General features: G+C 42.2%; 2 protein-coding genes across 16 annotated transcripts in view; one reads left to right on the forward strand and one right to left on the reverse strand.

Moving 5' to 3' along the window:
• Window positions 1-14: 14 nt before the first annotated feature.
• kiz (kizuna centrosomal protein) lies at window positions 15-22296 on the reverse strand. Of its 4 annotated transcripts, none has more exons than XM_041069078.2 (15): window positions 22142-22296; window positions 21682-21744; window positions 21000-21108; window positions 19981-20043; window positions 18109-18715; window positions 17797-18028; window positions 14893-15012; window positions 14189-14350; window positions 13055-13205; window positions 10852-11008; window positions 10371-10433; window positions 8946-9038; window positions 8778-8847; window positions 2282-2328; window positions 15-1594 (listed from the first exon to the last, which is right to left on the reverse strand). In XM_041069078.2, the coding sequence occupies exons 1-15, from the start codon at window positions 22294-22296 to the stop codon at window positions 1491-1493; spliced, it is 2196 nt and encodes a 731-aa protein (XP_040925012.1). In that variant the 3' UTR covers window positions 15-1490. The 4 variants fall into 4 exon arrangements, with proteins under 4 accessions (XP_040925012.1, XP_028994074.1, XP_028994075.1 ...); XM_029138241.3 differs by having other exon boundaries at window positions 21000-21162; XM_029138242.3 differs by having other exon boundaries at window positions 21000-21182; window positions 22142-22221.
• The window catches only part of LOC114848077 (uncharacterized), a 60170-nt gene continuing 59761 nt past the window's right edge, over window positions 22232-22640 (forward strand). For 11 of the 12 annotated variants that reach the window (XR_008693619.1, XR_008693617.1, XR_005897173.2 and 8 more), the window contains exon 1: window positions 22232-22372. The gene's annotated coding sequence lies outside the window, so the exon portion shown is untranslated. Of the gene's footprint in view, window positions 22461-22640 lie in introns of all 12 variants that reach the window. The other variant, XR_008693615.1, reaches the window with a different exon arrangement.

A 22640-nucleotide genomic window follows, 5' to 3' on the forward strand; every position in this document is an offset into this window, starting at 1 on the left:
ATAATCTGCTGCAGTCAAACTCGAATAGCTTTAATGGTGTGTACATCCATAAAAATTAACAAAATAAATCTATTTGGCTTTAATATGGAAACATCCACATGGCCTCAAACAAGAGTTAAAAAAAAAAAAACATTTGCGCAGTCTTTCTCCGAACCACAGGTGGAGGAGCGGAGCTGCGTCTGATGTCAGCCTGAACATGACAGATCGAGTAATGAGGCGACGCCGATACTGCACCCGAGTCAGTTACTCTGCGGATAGCATCTCTGAGCTGAAGATAAAACCTCCCATATTCTCCCGTGACAGGCCGACAAGGCGAGCGCCGAAAGCGAGTGACCTGAATATCAGCACCATCGTCTCTGTGGCTTGGAATCAGGAAAGGGGCTCCTTTTTTTGAAAAACGTTATTGTGTTAGTACACATTAGTACAATATAACTCCACTTCCACTGCGAGCTATCTGTCACACACAAGTATCTGTTGACATGCTCCTTAACATGGATATTATGTTAGGGAGCCTTTTAGCAAACTCCAAATTATTATGCCACAGTCCCTTTTTCTGTGGTGGGTCAGGGCTGTCTGAAGCCATTACTGGTAATGAATGTGGAGTCCTACTTTAAAAGGTTCAGGCATGTAAAGTCACCTATCGCTGACTAATGGAATCCTGCTGACACTGAATGCCAGGGGCTTTTACCACATCCCAGAATGGCGGTTTTTGGAAATTTACGCCACAGACATAATGAACTATAAATGTAAACTTGGGAATGTATCCTCCCACACAGTAGCCCAGTTATTAATAGATACAGAATGTTCCATGTGCTTCAGCATAATAAACTGCAGAAGACTCCATTGAGTAGTTACAGCAACAAATCTGCTACTTGTGACTCATTAGCCCAATAATTCACAGGGATTCAAAATCCTTTGGACTTTCTATGGCGCGAGAACAATTATCGACGAAGCCGTCGGGATAATATGCGTCGAGCATTTGTTGGGACTAAACATTCAGAGTTTGTTAATGCCGCAACACTTTGGTGCCCTGGGAGATGGGCCTCTCGAGCGGGTTCACGGGTCGCGCGGCAGCGTGCGGAGTGGCCATTGTGCTTTGTCATTTCACAGGTGACTCACATCACTACACTCGAGCAGGCTGGAGGTAGAGCACTCGGAGATGCTTGCAACATTCGAAATGCATGATTTTCAGCCCAGTGCAAACAAATCGCTTTAAAAGATCAGTTTAATCTATTTCGAGCTGTTATTATGAGCTGGGAGAGTTGTTCAGATAAAGAGACTGAAGCAGGGTTAACATCAGAGTGTTGGGCAACTCTTAACGTACTTTACCCAACATGAGAGCTGTCAACTTTATTATTTGTTTTTACGATACAGCGTGCATATGATTTACACTGCACGCCGCTCAAGCAGCGGTCAGGGGGTGAAGTAAATGGGAAACAAACGGCGGTGACATAACACAGCAGCGTTTAAAAGACACCTCTGGGGAAATGTCAGTCCATGAAGTCGTCGGCGTCGTGAGTGTTTGAGTTGAAAAGTTGAGGACGTAAGGCCGCTTCGATCTCAGAGTTGCTGTCATCCGATTCCCCCCAGAAAGCTGCACGCGAGAGCAGAGCAGGGAAAAAAACGTGAGGGAACAAAATGCTCAGTCGTTCATGCTTACGTTCTCTTTACCCAAATGATTCCAGGGCGTGAATGCACAAAAGCTAATGCACAGTTTGATTTCACAATAAAAGTCCTAACAGTCTGCCTTTTGTACAGATTAACAGTTTACGTCTTCTTCAATCAAGGACATAAAATGAATCTAAGGTGACCTGACGGAGGCTCTGAAAAACTACATATGTATTTAAAAACATGGTAAACATCCAAACCTGCACTAATGGCACAGTTAACACTATTAATGCTTTCTGGGGGGTCTTATTGGGAGCGGCTAATAACCTGTCCTACATTTTCCGGCTTTATGTGTTTAAGGTTTTATTAATAATAAAAGGACGGGGGCTGAGCCTAAAATAGGACAGTTATAATTATTCATTACAGGATTACTAGCTCACAACATAAATCCAGGCATTCAGAGCCCAGGACGTGGCTCCAAGGTCGCTCTTCATTTACACATTTTCAAAAAGCCCGGCCGCATGTACAGACAAATTTAATTAGGCAGTTGTGCTTGTAAAGCCACGCAGCAACTCCAAACACACGTGAGCGTCTCGCGCGCTTCGGTTGGCAGAAGTAGCCCCTTTTTGACATTGCGGCGTAACACAATTTAAGTTATTTTGTCTATACTCACCTTTTGACTGGAGCGCAGAATGAGTCTTTGAGCGAGGCGTCTCTTTCCTGAAAACACAAAGTCAATTAATAGCCTTGTAAAGTTACTGCCTTAAAAAAAGGGGAATCTTCTGAAGAGTTCGCACACCCGAAATAATGAGACATTTTCTTAATGGAGCACTGGGGTTCTGATGCCGTTTTCAGTGTCATGGTTGAGCCTTTCAACAAATACAAGCCCTGTGATGTAAATAGACTTCAGGCAAACACAACGTGAAGACACTAATTTCATTCCAAGGCAAGGAGGTTTTCCTCACTAAGCCCAGACAGTGCAGCAGAGGGAACTTCCTTGACTCCTGTTCTAATTGTGCCAAGGGACTTCAAGACCTCTTTATTCAAAACCAGTCCAATGACAGGGTTGCCAGGTTCCCATAGCTCTGGTGATATCTCTATGTAAATGCCTGACCTCCAAAAAGGCTTTGATCTAGCCCAATGCATATGCAATAAGGCCCCCAGTTCCACTTTTAAAGCTCTCCTTTTTAATTTACATCAACACAGAGCCTACTCAAAACCCCACAATATATCCTCGTCATCTCCTACGTTAGCATACATATCCATATGGCTTATTCGCCCGTGCCTCCTGCATCAGAGCCGAGTTGTTGCGATTGTTTTGGTGGGGAGAGAAAAAAAAAAAGATGCAGTGATTTAAGCAGATGAGCTCCAGCACATCGCGGACGAGTTGTGTTCCTCCATCTGTATGAATTCAAACCCATGACCTCTCTGATTGTCATCCTCTCCATTGCCGCATCTCTGCCTTCGCTTTGGCGCGTGAGGCTGTACATCGAGTATAAGGAGCGAATTACTCTGGCGCCGTTCCAGCCGCCATCTCCTAAACTATACATTGCTGCTTCGCGCCACTCAAGACACAACAGAAAAAAGGAGGCGCACCTCCCATTTCTAACTGTGAGCAGATTGCTTTGTGCTATAGGTGATATACCACAGAGCCAGTGTAATGATTAGGAGGCAACCTCTGTGTTCATATGTTAATGGCACTTCCTGGGATGATTCTAGCATCTGGACGAGCGGCACGCTGAACTTCTGGCACTTCAAACTCAAGCAGCGCCACAAGAACGAGACGAGAAACCAAAGACACATTACGGAACACTGAGCCTATGGGATGTGGCGGTACTGCATTCTGTTGAGGTAGAGGATTAGTTTGTGTGTATTTTAGTGAATGTATAGTCAAATACACATATCTGACAAATAGCAGGGAGAATAAATAGAAAATATTTTTGTGTGTAGCCAATTTTGAGGACTAAATAATAGCAGACAGCTGATTTTGGCCTGTATTATCTTTCTGTATTATTTCATGCTTGGAAACCGCAGAGGTGACAAATCTCATCCATTTCTTTATTGTAGTAACACTAGACATATAAACCAGGCTTCTAAACATATAAACACGCCTTGCCATATAAAATCAAGAATAATCTTTTATAGAAAAGCCAGAGAACAAAAGTCAGAACGTGTTAAATGATTCTGGGAGAGGGCAACGTTTGATTATTATGGGGTTACATTACACAAAAACCTACCTGGAAACCTACCGCCGCATTCAGCTTTATAGATTGAATAAAAGATAAAAGTATTATTGTTGGAACACAACTAAACCATGGGGAATAATACATCCATTTGCAACTGTTAGGCAACAGACCCTGACCAGGAAAAATACAGCAATAATCTATACGATTACTTCCTCTCCTTTGCCACAATAATAGCTGTTACCGAGAGTAAATTGAGCCTTTCTTTTCTCGAACTTCCCCCCGGGGACGGGAATGATCTATCAGCTGTTCCACTTCAGTGAGGGACAGGACTGATTTCAAGACGGGGCTATTATCATAGAGAGCCCAGTCTGGATCTGACCCCACCAATCTAATTTTCAGTTTCCATAAACATTTATGCCAGTTCATCTTCTGCTGAGTTTCCCTTAATTGAGGCAATGATCTGAATATGTAAGACTGGGCTGGCCAGTGTTTTACGGGCTGCGGTAGACAGAGGTGAACGTAATGTGTAAAATGATGCAAATTACACCCATTATAATGTCCTCTTTTTTTCCAATGCCTGTTCATTTCCTTTCTCTGGTCTTGACAATTATTGTATTATTGTTGTTTAGCTCATGTTTTAACACTGCTTTTTGTCTACAGCCAGTTTTTAAATGGTATATTGAAATTTATAATTAAAAAGGACAACATTCTCTATAATGTTACTGTAAAACCAACATCAATCAGGTTATAATATAACAAAAAGTACTTAGTAATGCAGTGATGTGATATAATATACACTGGTCAAAAACAACCTAGATAAGCGCTTCTTTTAGCCGTGTGGTTCTTTGTACTGTTTGATTAATATCACTAACTAGGAACAATAAAAGTGACATTCAGGGACAACAGATACGCAGCTTAATGAATAAAAACCAAGGCAAAAGTACTTTTGTCCAGTACTTTAGCTCGTGTAGCACTTCTCAATCTGTTTAATGGCTGCTTTGCCACTTCCTTAGGTGGGTCTCTGTTGGAACTAACTGAAACAAAACACAGGTGTAGTCCACTGAAACCAGCTCGAGTCAAAGCAACACGCGCGTGTGAAAGTTTGTAATTAGACTTCTGAAGTGGGGTACTTCTCTTATTCAATTAAAACCACTGACCAGTCTTTTAGCTGCATCTAGACATAAATTACGTCAAATATACTGTGTTCTCAAGCTTAAGTTTACGTTTGTGATGAGAGACTTTTAAGCGGTGTCCCTATAGATGCACTTAATGCTACAGTAAAGAACGCACGGCACAAGGAAAAATGCTTACCAAGCGTTAAACACTAGCTCGCAAACACTGGCAGCCAGAAGCCTGCTTTTATTTACCCTGGCTTTTTTTTATCTCCTGCCACCCACACACAAATGCTAATAGCACAATAGCACTTTTGCATAGCGGTGCTTGTCTAAAGGTAAAGGGAGACCCATCACCTCATCATTCCCATCAACTCCTACTCCCATCCCAGCTATGACCCCACAGAAACATTGTTTAGGCTCCGTTTAGATGTACTCTAACAGGCCTGAATGGTAGCAGGATACAGTCCTCAGTGGGGGCAACTGTGAGTGTGTGTGAGTTGACACTCAATAACATGTGAGTGCTCTCTGCTGGCAATGAGCGAGTACTGCAGCTTGGAGGAGGAGGAGGAGGCCAGCGATTATGACAGTGTGCTCTCTTCCAGGCTGCTGGTGGCAGCCGAGTGGAGACAGCGAGCGGCTGAAGGGCAAGATCAAAAACTTTCATCTCAGTCTCATATTCTTTATATAACAGCAGAAGAGAGAGAGAGTGGAAGAAACAATCTACATCATCACCTTGAGCTGTACTAGTATCAGGACCCACCCTGGTGATCCCAGCGTGGGTTCTCTCTCTCTGGTGGCTCAGCGCGTGTCCCGCCCCTCGCCAGAGTGACAGCTGAGATAGGCTCCCCCAACCCAGCCCTCACCCTTAGGATGAAGCGCTTCAGATAATGACTGAGTGGTGTTAGACGCACAATGTAAGACAGTGACCTCCTATGGTTGGAGTATCTTAATGCAGCCTTTCTTTTCCAGTTATCGGCCTCTCTAAAACTATTCAATCCTCCGAACAAATTTACTCTTGTTTAAAGAAAAGATGGTAAATGATTAATTTTCCAATAATTGTCATTCGCAGAGGTCCATTCGGGTCTGCTACAGTATTCTATGCTAAATACTATGCAGTTTGTTTAACTGCTTCCATGTTTTCCCTCACTCACAGTTGGACTTTAAAGCAGAAAACTATCCATCAGTGCCTCTTTGTCCAAAATGCCTCTCTGTCTCCCCCTATCTCCCACTCTTTCATTTTGAGTCCCTTCTACTCTTCAGCATATTTCTCTCACCCCTCCGTACCCCCCTCCCCATGAGCTGTCAGGGATCCACATCCACACAAACACAGAGAGAGCGAGAGAGAGAAAGAGAGAGAGAGAGAGAGAGACAGAGAGAGAGCTTCTGATTTTGACACAGTGATTTGAGGTCGAACGCTTGAGCTCATCCTGTTGTCCAAGGCAAAGCTGTAAACCACTAATTGTTGAGTCAAGGTTTTTGTCAAGCAGGCACTAGGCACAACAATCATCGCACCGGCTGATGGCTGGAGGATTTTGTTTTGTGGTGTGCGTGCATGTGTGCGCGTGTGTGTGTGTTTGTGTGCACGTGTTCGAGCATTTGCTAGGATCAAAAACGAGGGGGCGGTGGGGGCAAATAATAACGCATTAAAAGCCCCAAAATAAAAATAAGAAAGGAGTGGCATCTGAAATGCCTACAGTAGAAAGGAGCACAATGATGCTTTGCACGAGAGGAAGCAGTGGCATGCACTCGCATACAAAGACGAACAAGTGGTCTTTACATGGAGTGCAGCTGCTTATTAAGACTCACTCCTTCGTGCATTATTCCTTTCAGCCCCACTCAACCACACAGTGATTTTACTTTGCCACTGACAAAGACGGCAAAAGATTTCTGATGGAGAAATCCTTAATAAATGTTGCAGATCAGTTGCTTCCCGGCAAGTTATAATACAATAAACAGCGCATTCTATAAAAGTATCTGACTGAAAAACACTGTGTGGGAGAGGGAGGAAGGAGGAGCGAGGAGGAGAGGAAAAAGAATATGAAAGACTTCAATTATTTCCAATGCCATAATAGTGAAATGAGCACATATAAATGTGTTAAGAGTATCTCTTTGCATCTTGTATAGACTGCATGTATTTAATCTGTAAAGCTTATTAAGGCCCCAGTCATTGCTATGCAAAGCAGCACCCAGTGCTTTTCTCTCGCTTTTCAGCCGAGTGCAGTGTTTGGCCAATAGGACTGGCCCCCCGCCTCTCATTCTGCATTCATAACATGCAACATTTGCACAATGTATCTCTCAAAGGCCGTGAATAGAAGGCCTTAATACTCATGTAAACAACTGCAAACCAATTACTTAATGAATCGGGCCCACACATAATGAGGAGCCTCACAAAGGGCTATAAATGCATTTTTTGCACCAAAGCCTCTGCTTTAAACTACAATCCCTCTGCTGTAGTCCAGGCTTAACTGGCAAATCATACTTATTGTTTAAGACAACACAGAAGAAGCCATTTTTGTATTTTGAGTCCAGCTCCATCCTCTTTTTGAAGTCCCTCATCAGCTCGCTGACAAAATAAAGCAAATAATTAACAAGTCGAATGGAGGGGGGGGGGGGTGTGTACAGGAAGACAGAGAGAAAGCGGGGCAAGGAGACGGAGAAAGGGCAAAGAAAGCGAGAGAGCAACACGGGGGGAGAGAACAGAAGCGAGGCAAGAAAGCAGTGTTGTGCTTCTGCTTAAGAGCAGGGCTTCCACACCACTTGTGAAAGCAATAAAGCGCAAGAAGTGACTGTGGCAAGTGGAACGTCTAAACGAGGCAGCCAGAGTAAACAGAAAGCAGACAAGTAATCTTTTGCATTAGCAGAAGAATATATGACGATCAAGGTCAGTGGAAGAGGCCTTCTGACCTCACAGATCAACTGCTCCGTTCTGTTATGTACACAAGTCGCTTTCGGCTAGTATTTTGTCCTACAAATGTTGCTTAATCACATGCACTGTGGGCTTCCCATGCACATTAATGACAGGGAGACAGGCATCATCTGAGAGGGTCCAGGCCCAAAATGGGCTCATGTTTATTAAAAAGGGCGGTCGCAAGGGCTGGCAGTGGCAGACATCGGCAGCTATGGAGGACCACAATAGATCCAAGCCATTAGGCCCTTCCCTCGGCTAATAGGCGGGCTGGGAGTGCCTGCTTGCCAGGCCAGGGAGATACAGACTTCAGCCCTTGTGTCAGCGTGGTGCCCAGTAATCACATGAAATCAGAGAAGATTATTCCTCATAACGTTTACCCAGCCATTACTGCAGCCCAAATGGGTTCGCAGTGAAGAGGTGCTCTGAGGACCCGACAAGCAATTGCAGATTTGATGAAGTCGTGTTGATATTCAAATGCATGATGGTGATAGTGTTAGCTTCCACCAAGCTATTTATCATTAGATGTTCTTTTCCAACCTACTCAGTGCGCTGATTTGAGCTGCCTAAATGCGTTTCAAGGGTGAAAAATGAAAGGACATTTGTCCTTGTCGCCACTTAAGTCTTCTCTACTTCCACAACTGTTCCCAATTCTCTTCTTGACATGTGATGTGTTTGCATTCTGACAACAAGTATGAAGACAGCTGGATTATGACACCAATTTATTTTGCCGTAGTTGTTTTTTCCTTTTGATTCCAAAAACCTGGATGAACCGAGCCGAACGGTGAACGAGAGGGGCTTTTGGGGCCTTTTGTCTTTGTAAGCGAGTTAATGGGTGGTGCCCCCTTGATCTTATGGAAATGAACAGGGAATTATGAGAGCAGCCATGCAAATGTACATCAACCACTTTGGTGTCTGGTGGCCCATTTCCTGTGGCCCGTTGAATAATAACAATGTCCTTACCGAGGGTAAGGGTCTTGATGTGAGGAGCATTTGGCCCTCCCCAGGTCCTCTTCATGGCCGTGATTTATTCCTTAAAAGAAAAGGCGCAGCCAGGTATAACCATCCGATTTCACCGTGAGATTCCACACGCCCGTTTTTTTACTGGGTAGATGGAACAGCCTTTCTTACCTGAGAGGCTATCGTCGTCCTCCTCCTCCTCTTCAGAACTCTGCAGTCTTTCCTGCATGGCTGATTGTTTAAGTAATTGATATGCTTTCGACTCTGTTGAGACACACGCACACACATACGGACAAAGTCAATGTCAAATATTTGTTTAAAACCCAGGTTTCCAACTTTCAGAGGTTCCCTCTGTTTGATGAGACAACACGCTTCAGTAGCTAAGTCTTTTGGTCTCAGCGCGGAACAGAGGAGAGAGAAAACACTGGGCTCAATCAGGTAAGCTGTTGATTCAAGCCTACAGCATGTAGCAACTGTTTCCATGAGACAGCAATGAACGCCTCACATTATCTCAGCATCCCCTCGCAGGAAGGCAATGATTGATTTTCTGTTTTAAAAACACTCATAATTACTTTCCGGCACACTAAAGTAGGTATCATATTTGAGAGGAGAGCATCAACTGCGCCAGCAGAAAAAAAAATCTGCAGAGAAGAAGTAGATAATAAATGGGCTGTTGTCTCAACGATGTGGCTGAAACAACCGCAGAGAATCAAAAGATGGAGCAAAACTGTGATCTTGTTGGACCAAGACGTAACATTTTTAACTTAGGGCTCAGAATGAAGATTCTACTTTTAATCATTTACAATACACACATTCTTTGTGTAAACAAAGAAAGATTATCTCCACTGTTATTCCACCCACAGCACTTTATATGAAGCCTGCTTTTACTGTAGTCTAAAAAAACACGCACGCCAGGTCTACAGATGCACATGTCTTGGCAATTACACTCGGTTCTGAGGACATGGGATTTTATTGTGACATTGATGGCACACAGCACAGCAAAAACCTTCCCTTGCAAAATCTTTAGTCATGTTTTCAGCCGGTTATAGCTCTTTTGATTAAGTATAGCAATTGGAAACTGGACTCATTTTGCTGGCTGTGCACCTCAGGGATGCAGACACATGAAACACACCGTAGGAAATCTGACAGCCGAGGGTAATGTAGGATTGCTTTACATTTCAGAGGTGTAGCTGAGGGACGGGCACACCAACCGCTTTCAGGATACCTCCACATCTACTAGTTTTCAAGTCCAGCCTTGTCAGACCATTGTTTAGAAGATAATGAGAACAGATGACAGATCTCTTGTGCTTCCCACCCTGGCCTCCTGACAATTAAAGCGGCCACATTATGCCAGAGCAGCATTTATCAATTTTGCTCGAATGCCTCAGACTAGGCTGAAAACGCGGCTAGTGTTTTCTCGGAGATAATTAGAGAGAACTAGCACAACTCTTCAGGTGGGACTCTGACCCTGGATTCACCTTGATCATCCTGCCTCAGCCATTGCATAAAAGAGCCCATTATTCAGTGCAGTGGGAAGAAAACAAACCACAACATAAGGACAGTGTGAATGCTGGGGCACCAACGATGCCTTTTTACCTCTAATAGGAACACTTTCCACAGGGCTTTCGTCCTGGCTGTCCTCTTCAGTACTTTGTAGTTCTGTAAGAAAAGGGAAGCGCATATTCAGAAGCAGTGGCAAAGAGGAAGGGAGTCTAGGAATAGAAATGGGAATGGGGGGGTCTTTCTTCAGCTCTGAATAGAATGCTGTATGAAAACTGGGCTGTAAGGAATTCATAAAAAGAAACTCCATGGTGAAATTGATTTCTTTCATAAAAGGGAAGTTTTAGTCCTCTGCAGAGAATGTTTGCAAAAATAATAGCAGTCTGCATTTGCTCTTATTACTGTGCAGTACAGACTGAAGGTTTGTGGCATTTTATTGACAACTGTAATGAAACCACTTGTAGACTATTTGAAAACGAAGCATTTCCTCCACGGCTAATAACAAAAACCCAGCATTTACATACTGTAGTCAAATTGGGATTTTACCATTGTTTTCATCCTAATTAACTCCAGTTACCTTGAATCTGTTGTTTCTGTACCGGCCCCGCTTGCTTCCAGTCACCACCAGCCAGCAGAGAAGGAGGACCAGCCGCAGAAGAAAAGTCACTTCCGTCCTCCGCTGAGGGGCACTCCTCACTGGACCGGGACAGAAGTGTCCTCAGCAGCACTTTGGCCTGTGAACAGCACAAATTAAAAACCCATTCTTAATTGTTCCCCATTTTGTGAAAGAAGTGTCAAATTGAACTCTCGCCGATTAAGCAAGTCATTTACTTTGGCCATGGCTGCTCGCACAGAGGTGCAGCAAACACCAAGAGAAAATAACTTCAAGTTCTCTCACTCATTTAACTAAAAAAAAAAAAGATTATTTCGCACAGTCTTGCCCCTGCTCTCCCTCTCAATCATACGTTTTCTCCCCCCTCTCCCTCTCTTCTCATCCATGAGATTAGAGAACCGCCTAAAGAATGCAATCACCCCGGCGTTAATGTGCAACACGTTCCAGATATCGCCCCTCTTGGCTGAGAGAAATGAGACAAACTGCTCTCTTCCTCCCTCTCCAGCTCCTTTTTTTTATCTCTGGGGAGATGAGGATACACAATTAAGAGGAGCTGTTCTGGGAGATGAGGAGCAGGGAGATGCCACACACCGATTTACTTTCTCTCCTTTCCCCGTCCCCCATATCAAATCCTGCCATCACCATCTCTCTTTTGTGATCAAAGACTCCCTCTCAGCCTCAGATGGCCATTTGCAACTTTTAATGAGCACTAATATGGAGGGGATGATCAGGAGGATTTTGACAGTGACAAACTTTAAGTACATTGTGAGTTGTTATCAGTAGGTCGCAGTGAAGATTGACAATGTACATCCTTTCATTTTCCAGAAAGGGATGAGATGCAAACTCATGCCAATGCAAGCTTGCCACTTGGTATTTGATGCCGCTGCACAATAAAAACTGTCTTGATCCTTGTCCCCGATATCCGCCTTTGTTCCTTTTTTAGATTTAGTCAAATGTACCATTGGTTGAGGGCTCTCGCAGACCCACTGCATTTTAAATATCAATGAATGCAACTGTTAGCACTTGAATATTCAAAGGGGCTCTTTGAGTGTGTGCATGCGAGCTGCATGCTCCCATTTGTCGAAGTAGCCAGGCTGTGTGGCAAGATGTGAATGGAAATTTCTGTTTGCTCTTGTGTGTTAAGAGTAAGCCGTTGTACGGGCAGACACAGAGGAGCAAAAGAGGACGAAAGAAAATAAAGAAGCGTAAAGGGAGAGAAGGAGGAAGAGGGAAGAGGAGAGAAAAGGATGGAGGGAAAGATAAACAAAGGAAGATTTTCACTCAGCCTTTTCCTACTTGTGAAGAATGATGTAGACGGCAGTACCGCCTTCCTTTTGTTAGTTCATATTTTCAAGAGGCTCTACAGTCTGCCTCTTTGCAGCTCTCATGGCGCTTGGGACACTGAAGCAAGAGCTCCAAGTCACAAGAACCCACAGAGGAGGAGGACAAAATTTAGTAACAAAAGCTGGCATATGTGCGTTTCTCTAATTTATATATACACGCGTCTCTAATTTATATATACACACACACATACAGTACATGTATATGCGTGTGGCTAAGATCATTCCTGCAGATTAAATGTCAGATTTTCTGAAAAAGTGGGACTCCTGACAAATCTCTTGACATTGTTTTGACTTTTAAGTGTGAACAATCATTGTACTTTCCTTCTTGGTTTAATTGACCGTGATCTGCACAAGGTCAATGAGTGGGAAATTTAAAATAATGCGTTGTGGAGAAGGTCCAAATGATTCCCTCATTCAATCAGACCCACCTGATGGCTATACTTTTGGCTAATACCAAATTAAAAGCAAGTGTTTCTCAGATGAATACACCACATGAGATGAAAGAAGCCAAGCAGAGGCAGTAATTTGCGATTAGTGCATGGGTCAGGGTTTCCCTTCTGTCTAGGTCAATGTGTGGAGCAATCTGATGAGTTGGCAGTCTGGGCTTGATTTCAAACACCAGACACAAAGAGTGCTTTCAGTGCCAACCACAGATCTCTTCAAAAAACACGCAAAGAAACAAAAACACTATCTCTTTTGATGAGAAGAAAAAAAAAGAAGCTATTACTCTCTTGAAGCTATCTTGCTTTTGGGACAGGGCGTTGATGCAAGCGCGTGACCTCCTATTCCCTGGGTTGAAGCGGTGTATGTGCCTCCAACGCTACCTGGTGGCCATAGGTGGCATGGCGTTCCAGCAGCAGAGGCGTGAACAGCTGGACCAAGCGCTCGGTGCTGAGGACATGGCGCTCCTTGAGCAGAAGGGCGTGCTTGAACCAGCGATCCCACAGCCGAGCGGCATCAGGAGGGAGAGCGGTGCTGCGGGAAAGGGTGGGGGGAGGAATGATGGGAGAGCGGACGAGGCTTTTCTTATTGAATGCACATCACTGTTTGTGTAAAATATTAATAGAACTGAATAAGCTAAAAACCCCTAATTGCTTCGATTTTGTGAGGAATAACAACATCATAAATTGTTTCCATTTAAAAAAAATATTGATTCTGGTGGCATTCGAAAAGACCTTGGGAGATATACATTATTGATGAAATCCAGTTAACACTGAATAGATATAGCAACATACCTCCTAGTTTAAAAAATGGATAAAAGGTCAAAAAGCCAATAGACATCTCCACGGGAAAGGAGGGGACACTGCTAGATGTGTTTCTTAGGACAGAGTATATAGCAGGAAAGGTCTCAGTGAAATCAATAGAGTAGTGAAGCAGAGCATGGATTTGGCTCAGAGTATAACTACTCATTATCCAAAGGACTGGAAGTCACAGATAGGGCATTTTAATTTACTCATGACATTCATCCGTGCTGTGTTACTGCACAAGGTGACACCAAAGATGACCTTTACATTTGCGGACAAGGGGGCCTGTATCAAATGGTAGTGAGCAATATCTCAGCAACTGTTAGAAGTGTGTGACCCCCCTCCCCCACTGTCTGGTCAGAAAAGGAAAAAAAGCACAGCTCTCCACTCTTTGTCAGAAAAGTGGAATTCACTTTCACATTGGATCAGTTCATTTGCTCTATCAAAACAACAAAAAGGTGTATTGCACTCTTTAGCGTTGAGAGCATTGATATTGATATTTGAGCTCTGAATTACTCCTCTGTTCTTTGAATTTTACAAGCTCCAGGTTTGCAAAGCTAAAATTGTTTAGCTGCAGCAGTAGTTGCATGAACACTGGATATCCCTACCTGATTTTACTGAAGGACAAAACAGGCTGAGGGAATAAAATTACACCCCTTTAAGCACAAGAAACAACACATTTGTCTATCTTTTACAAAAAAAAATGAGTCTTACCTTATTTTAGGCTCAGTGTTGGAACGGTGAGTGCTCACTAGATCCTGTGGTAGCAGGCAGCCCTTTGCCGTGCTCCATGACAACCTCTGAAGCTCATGAAGGACGACTGCTCCGCATGTTTCAAGATTCTCGCCATTTAAGCTCGCTCCACTGTTACAAAGGCTGCCCAATATATAGAAAGCACTCAGCTATTGCCATGGAGCCCTGGTCAGTACATGAAATACACCCAACAGGTGCTAACAATTCCCACACTCTACAAGTATAATCATACACATGGACATCAATACAAGGCTGTCTGGCATTATCGCAGCAAGACTAAGCACAAGATGACACAAGGAAGCCACTCTCTTTATTACTCATGAGATGTTGTGAACATCTTGTAAAACACTTTTGTTTATGTAGACACTTTGTTTTTTGTTTGTACATTACAATAATAATTCAAATTACCCCCAAATGAATTATGACACAAAGTCTGAAAGAAGCTTCTCCATCTCCGAGAATTCAATAACAATTCAGAAAGGTGGTTACTATAGCAATCCAATGTTGGAGGTCTCCCTCCACATACATGCCAGTAAAGACACTTGAGGGCTCTCGGCAGAGGAATAATGTGGTCCTCTTCTGAACACAGTTCTATGGGCATTAAATAAATATACATGCCATTTAACTTCAATAGGCAGAGATAAGATTATTAAGTTAGCGTGTACCTGATAATTCTATCGAGCTGCCTTCCATCAACTGAAGAATCCTCGTACACACTGATCCTCTCGCCATAGAGTCGTCCTTCGATGCTGTCTAGCAGATTGAAGAGTCCTTCCTGGGAAAGGCTAAACATTACACATTATTATGGTCAAAGGAAATAAAAACTGAAACTGATAGATTTTCATTAACTTAAGGTACTTAAGACCTCTTGGAGGAATCTGATCATTAAAATGCTTATAACACAATAAAAGCCAATTCAAGTGTCTCTATTGAGGGTGGCACATGCTATGATCTGAGAAACGTGGCATTTGAGCAATTATGGCTGACTAACGTTGGGGTTAAATTTAGAGGGGCTATGTAGAGGACATGTTAAATTATATAAACATGACTCATTATAAAAATAAAAATAAATTAAAAAAAAATGAAAATCCTGGCAACTTTAAAATTGCTACCATAACAATCTCACATTCAAAAGTGTAAAAAAATTGCTCCAAAAAAGGGGCCCTCTGGATGATTTCCTTTGGTGAGAGATTTACACTTTAATCTGGGCCTGTGTGAGCCAGCAAAATGAGAAATGGATGCTTAATGCATGTGGATATTGGGAATCCATCCCTTTCTTGAGCATTAAGCTCTGGGTGGCCCTCATTCAATTCTCTAAGAAACCCCAAGCAGAGAGATCCCGAGTCTTTCGACATAAAAGGGAGCAAAAAGAATTTATGACAATCTGTAATGGGCTCCAGGGTTAAGGGTCAGCAAACAATTGCTCCCTCTTTTTTGCAGGTTGTTTCCTGGTAACATCCTGATTAAGCTAGCAACTTGAATTATATCCATGACATTCTGTAGTGTGCAATCCGTCTGTGCTAAGTCCTCTTCAGTGTGGCTGAAGTAGCATAGGCAAAAGCTCTGTCTTTTTTTTCTCTCCCTCATCGTCAGCGTGGGCCTTGAAATAGTCATCTTTCTCTTTCCACTTTATTTGTCAATGCTCTTCAAAAAGAGACCTTTAGAGAGGGAGAAAGTGAATTAGTTGTATTTTTCTGTAAACCTCTCTCTCTCACTCTCATTGTATTGTTGCCAGCTTTCATGTCAAGGTCTCCAACCTCACTTTAGATGTTACTGTTGTCTGCGTGTCAACATCATCAGGAGCGAATTGTTAGCCAGGAGGAAGAGGTCAGCCTCTCTGTAGTGATATTGCTCTACAGAGTACAGTACTGACTCCGGGGTGATTTACCACACGGAATGGCCTCACCGTAGAGTGATTGGTGTCACGGGAATTTGCCATGCTGGCACAGACCGCAAATACCACACAAAGGAAGCAGAAGTAATATGCCACAAGTAATAAAAACACACAGCAGGGGCTGTCTGACTAATAATGTTCCAGCAGACTGTGTGCACAGTTTAAAAAGGGCTGTGTGACAATATGCAATCTTTTAAACGAAGCTTTAACCACAAGCACGGTCTGAAAATGCATGAGGCCCTAATGACAATGCAAAACATTATAATCAAGCTTACAGATATTTTACATTGTGTGGATTTTTAATGACTTGTTTGTGCATGACATTTTGTCATCAATTGAGCAGATCGGGGATGACGTATTTGCCAGAAGGACACAGCGATGCCATTATGATGAGCCTTGAAGAAGACACCTAGGGGATATTTCAGTCGTACACTCTCACTCACCCCTGCCATGCTGGAGGAGAAATATAATGGGATAATCTAATGAATTGCGCAGGCTTGTTTTTCTTGACTGTGAGCTGAATAGAGGGAACGATATAAACTCTAACCTTAAGAGAGAGAGAGAGGTAGAAACGGAGAGAGTGCCAGAGACAGAGAGGGAAAAGATAGAGACTGGATGTTCCCGGAGCTTTACATCAAAGCCTCTGCTTTTCTCCTCGTACACAGAAGCCCTCCGTCTTAACAATGGCGGCTGCAGCCCCCACTGTCGTATCCCCCCAGCACAGGCTAACTGCGGTTCCTCTTGAGGTCACACTATAAACATTATAGTGGACCACACAGACACAGAGTGATGCACAAACAAACATGCTACTCGCTCATGTACCACTTTTCAACAGTTTAAACACAAAATACAACTTACATTTTCCAGATCCAGTTGTAAAAAAATCTTTTTCAACTAATTAACATGGCCATATTTGCAATAATAGAAATGTGAACAAGATTAATGTAAATTATCTGTAAGTGGTAAATCAAAAATATCTAATACTGTTTGTATTTCTGAAGGTATAGGAAAAAATATTAGAAGAATTATTTATTTACATTGCTTTTTCAAGAGCACAAGGGTTCTTGTTCACAAAATACTATATATTGTAGAGAAAAGATTCACATTGGATTTTCTGTTTCTCTAACCCCATCCAAAATGATCCTTCAACTCAGAGGCCATCATCACGCTAAGGATTTGTGGCTGTAAGTGCTGTCCACATGCCCACCCTCCAGAACACTCTATGGTGCCACAAATTTCCTCCTCCACTGGGGACTTCCTGAGGTCTCTCAAGCAGAAAATTGCTCTGTTACAGCATTATCTTGGATTATGGCAATATTGTTGGTGACAGGTCCTGAGCTCTCCCTATAAGATGCATCACTGCCACCACCGTAGCCGTTGCTGAGCTACAGAGAGCACGGTGGCATGGACCGTGACTCCCACAATCCTTCCTGTCAGACTCCGATGGGGTGGTAAGGGGAACTGTGTGGTGACTTCGCCTCCTTCTACCATTAACCATTTGGTGTAGTATGCCATGCAGACTATTCCCTGATTATTGGCCTGCCATGTTTTAAACAAAACAAAACAAAATTGCATAGTGCTGTTCTAAAGAACAGATTGTGACAAGAAATGTTCAAAAATGGTTAGTGCTCACTTACAAATTTCAGACAACTGGCAGAAGTAATACATACTACACCTTTCTAAAATCACTGGAGAGGTATCCTTGGAGCAATGAGAGTGAATGGATGATTGAGGACTGTGCTGATTATGAATATCATTCCCTCCAGGACTAGCATTCCACTCAGGTGCCACACCCTGTGGTAGATCCTCTTCCAGCTCAGATTGTGTCAGAGAAATGGACAGGTTACTAGCAGTGCTCTCTGACAGCTCCACATCAGAACTTGGTGTACTGACACTCTCGCGTCTACCTGAATACAAACATCAATTAATGCATATGAAAACTATTAAAAAAAACAAAAGGTAATGAGCAAAACATAATATTGCAAACCTGGTACACCTTCATCTCCCTTTCCAAAAGTGGCTTGAGGCATTACGTAGCTGAGACCTCTCCCTTCGTCCTCCATCATGGACGGCTGATGAGCCACATCACTGTGTTCTCCAGGGGAATTCTTGACTCTCCTGGGGCCACTGCTGCCGCCAGACAGATTCTTCTTAAGCCCCATCAAGGTCACCGGAGGTGAAGGTTCACGCTCATCATCACTTCCAAAAGGCACGTTGTGAGCCGTGCCTGTTAAAGCCCAAACAGATGGGAGCACAGGCGTCGTTCTTTCATGTTTGTCACATAAATTACAGCCGTCGGGGGAATCGTTTGAGCCTGAAATGTCATCTGATAAATGTGCTCGGTTCCTGGCAGCATCCTCTCCGCCAGCTCTGAAGTCCTTCAAAAGGCCACTTGGTAGACGTTCACCGGAGTGTATGCTGCGATTGGACGAATGATGCAATGCTTGGTCTGAGTGTACACTTGTGGATCCAGCTTCAGTATCAGAGCCTCTGGAGTTCTGGTGGTCTGTAAAATTTTCCCCCAATGGTTGTGTAAAATGTCCGGGCTGGTGACAAGGGGAACTATCCTGCTGCTGTCTATGCGTAGCTTCATCCTAAAAATACAAAAAAAACCCCGAAAAGATGGGTGTATTTTTATTTTATATATATTGACCATGTCATAAATGTAAAGATATTCATATACAGTTCCTTGTTTATGTTAGATAAGTGTATTTGAATAAATTCAACTCAAATATGTTAACTATCCACTTTACATTTCAGACTAAGTGTTGCTTATTTGGGCCAAGGTCAGAATTTTTTTTTTGTTACATCTTATAGAAGGATGTCTCAGGATCAATGTTTTAACTTTTAATCTTATTAAAAATCCTTTAGACAAGTTTTGATTTATGTCTGCTATGTCACCAAGGGGGGGGGAGAAGCAAAAAGCCTCCCTCCAAACATAATAACAAAAAGCATGGCTTCTGTTTCTTTTCTGATAAGCGTCTTAAATACCAAACAGTTAGCTGCTTAATAACATTCACTGTATACCATGCAGCCTGCCCAGCAGATCCACAAAGTAGGTAAAAAAAAGAGGAAAAGTTAATTTCTTGGCTGAGTGATTCCATCGGTAGCTGCAGGGCAAAGTAGAAAGTGTTTCACTAAAGTAGCAATTGATTCTTCTATCAATCTGCGGCACGCATGTGCTCTTCCAAGGAATGTATTAAATATGAAAATCATATCCCGTTATCATCTGTCTCCAGCTTTCAGCCCGGTAAGCTTCCCTTAATGAATGCTGCAGCCTGAGGGACATGCACACTGCCAGCCAATGGCGTGTATGCATAATGGAGTGACGGTACCATTTTGCTCATTACAATATCGACAGGCTGAGGGGGGTTTTTGCACACAGTTACAAGTGACTGCTCTAGACAGACTGCTCCAAGTTATTATGAGATGTCTTAGACATTTCATCTAAAAGAGCTTTAACTGCTTTAAGTGAAGGGAGAAAGCAGCTATGGGCTTGAACTACATCGCTTGTACAGATGCACCAGCTAGGATTAGACACCTGTGTTATTACAGATACACAGTTTAAATGTAGACTCCTTTAGAGATTTAGCAGGCATAATGTCTACTTTCGGTTGTTATTCCAAACCTGAAAACACAGCTTGATAGAACAGAAATTTAAATAAGCCGTGTAAACATTTCAAAAAAGAATTATCCAACATTAGAAAACAAGATCTATCGTCATGCAAAGACGTGAGACAAAACACACACAACCAAAAAAACAAGCATGTTCGTGTAAAATGTGTACTGTACAATTACAAGGCTTACAAACACGTGTTGATCCAGTATGCTACACTTAATGTATATGTATTACTCTTACTGTGTCTTGCTCCATTTTCTTTCTTGCATCATTAAACTGAGAAATCTTTTTCAAAAATTCAGCCTAGAAAAACAAATAAAGACAAAAATACACACAAGATTAAAAGAAATTATAAAGCTGCAGACAAGCTCAAACATTATGGCCAACTTTAAAAGCATTTTTCTATAATTCATTTCTCTTAAATGTTCTGCAAAGTCAAACACAAACAAAGCTTATGCTAAACTTGGTTCAAATGTATGAAGCTGAGCTTGTGTGCGTATATATATTTTATCTGAGAATTGCATTACTGAAAATATCATACGGTATCTTAACCAAATTAAATAAATACATAATTAAATCAATGAAAAATGACAACCAAAACAACAAAATAACAACTATCCTTCATAAAGAATCGAGAGGATTTGAAGCTCCTGCTTAGAGGGAGAGAATGACTAAACCTCTGGACCACTTCAGAGTCTCTATATTGGGCAATTAGCTCAGCGAGTCACAATTAGCCAATTTTGTTAATTTGATATTAAGCTGTCAAGCAGTGTCGTTGAGTTTTGAGTGATAATCTCACTAGTTCACCATTTTGTCCCTCATTCATTTGTTTGACTTGATACATTGTAAAGTTTGATTGTTTACTATTACCTGCAAGCAATTATGAAATAAAGGTTTATTTATCCTACAGTGGGAAAATATCTTACCTTTGAAGTCTATTAAATGTCCAACTTAGTAACATAGTATTAGACTAAATGTTTGTAAACATGCTTCAATAATATATGCACATGACACCTACATTTTCTTATTTGCTCTTATTCCCAGTATGTCTAGTTCCTAAAGCATACCACAAAATTTGTTCTAAATACACAGTATTGAAAAGATGTATTAATAATTTCTAAAATTGTATGAAATATTCTAGAATAATGAATAGTGTTTCTGGAGCCTAGATCACCCAGGGCAAATTTGTCCAGCCTCAATTAATGTAACTCAATAACAAGCAACTAGTTGAATGAACACGTTACGAGTGTGTGTTTTACCTTTTGTTGCAGCAGGGCACCATGGTCAGGACTGTATTCCTTCATGCTAATTTCCATGCACTCCACATCTGTCAGAAGCTCAAGGTTCCTCATTTTTGCTCGTGCTTCCCTGTCACAGATTTCCTTGAGATAACTGCGCAGTTTGGAAGTCTTTATCTGTGAGCTGAAGGCAGTGGAGAACTACTATTCAAAAGAAATATTATCTAAGAGCATTGTCAAAAAATAAGAGCTACACTTTTTCAAAAGAAAAAAGGTTAAGCACAATGCGCTGTTAAATTTAAATCTTATTCTCAACTCCCTTATCAATCTGAGCATTACTGCTGTGCTACAGCTATGCCAGTAATACACTTGAGGGCAAGAGTTTTACATTGATAAGCAGCACATTTTGTAGCCCATGTAATACACATACCTAAAAACTGTATTTTTTTTATTTTTAATTCCAAAGATGACCATCAGTGGTACTGGTACTATACATACGCCATGTAAACAAAATGCATACACATAAACTTTGCAAAACTCATTTAAAATTTAATCTGTTATCGTCTTTTGTGGGTTTGTGAAATGATTACTGTTAGACAGGCATTTGCATTGGAGAGCCATAAATAATAAAGATCACAACAAAGCTCTAATAAACAAATCGTACACATATTTAGTGACATAGTTAGTGATCTGCAAGACTTACATTCTTCTATCACATCTGGAGTAAGCAAACAGTTCCCTCTCCAGTTCCAGTCTTCGTTTCTCGCTGCACAAACATCAGATTCCTGTTATTATCATCCATGTTACTCGCCGCTGCAGTTATCCCAGTGTTTGCAGGGCTATCGCATGCTAATAACCAGTAATGTTACTCGTTATTCCGACGCTAATGTCTTAAATTATCCCGAAAAGCTAATATGCAGACACTTGAAGCGGTACTTGGCTTTAGCGTTAGCAAAGAGTAACGTAGAGGTAAGAAGACTGCTGAACTAGTTAGCTAGCTACTTTGCCGTCTATAATGGATTGGCTGGTTAGCCAGAAGCTAGCTTGTTACGTCTCAGTCCCGAACGGCAGCAGTAGTCTACGGAAGCAGCGGACGTCAGAAATCGAGCCCGCGGTCTCTCACAATGCGTATTCATGCTAGCACAACAACAGGAAACCCTCACCTTTTATGAATGCTTTGCTGAATCGACGTTATCTTCTTATAATATAAATCCAAGCTGCCAGCCATGTCAGCCATTTTCACCCGTCTTGGAGCTGCTGAACAGCCGAGAGCCAACGCGGGAGAAGGAGGGAGGCCAGTGTTTACTTTGGTTGCCATGAACACCGCTTCCCATAAAGCTTTGCGAAGCACGTGGGGCGAGCACGCGCGCGAGCTCGCGTCTGTTTTGATGCGTGTAAGTGAATACTAATACAACTTGCTAAAACGTGGTTTAAGATGTATTGTTTGTAACATAATTGCATTTTTGGCCCAAAATATATCGAGTAAGACAAAGTTATGTACTTTCCAACGAAGCTTTCAACGTTTATTTTAATACTGAGCAATTTATGAGCAAACATGGACTCAACCTGCCATTATTGTCTGTTAGCATGGAATTATTTTGCGCAAAATTTAACAAGGAATATGGCGGAAATTCAATTTAAACAAGTCATATTCACGACCTA

This window comes from Betta splendens, chromosome 22, assembly GCF_900634795.4.
Source record: "Betta splendens chromosome 22, fBetSpl5.4, whole genome shotgun sequence".
Classification (NCBI taxonomy): domain Eukaryota; kingdom Metazoa; phylum Chordata; class Actinopteri; order Anabantiformes; family Osphronemidae; genus Betta; species Betta splendens.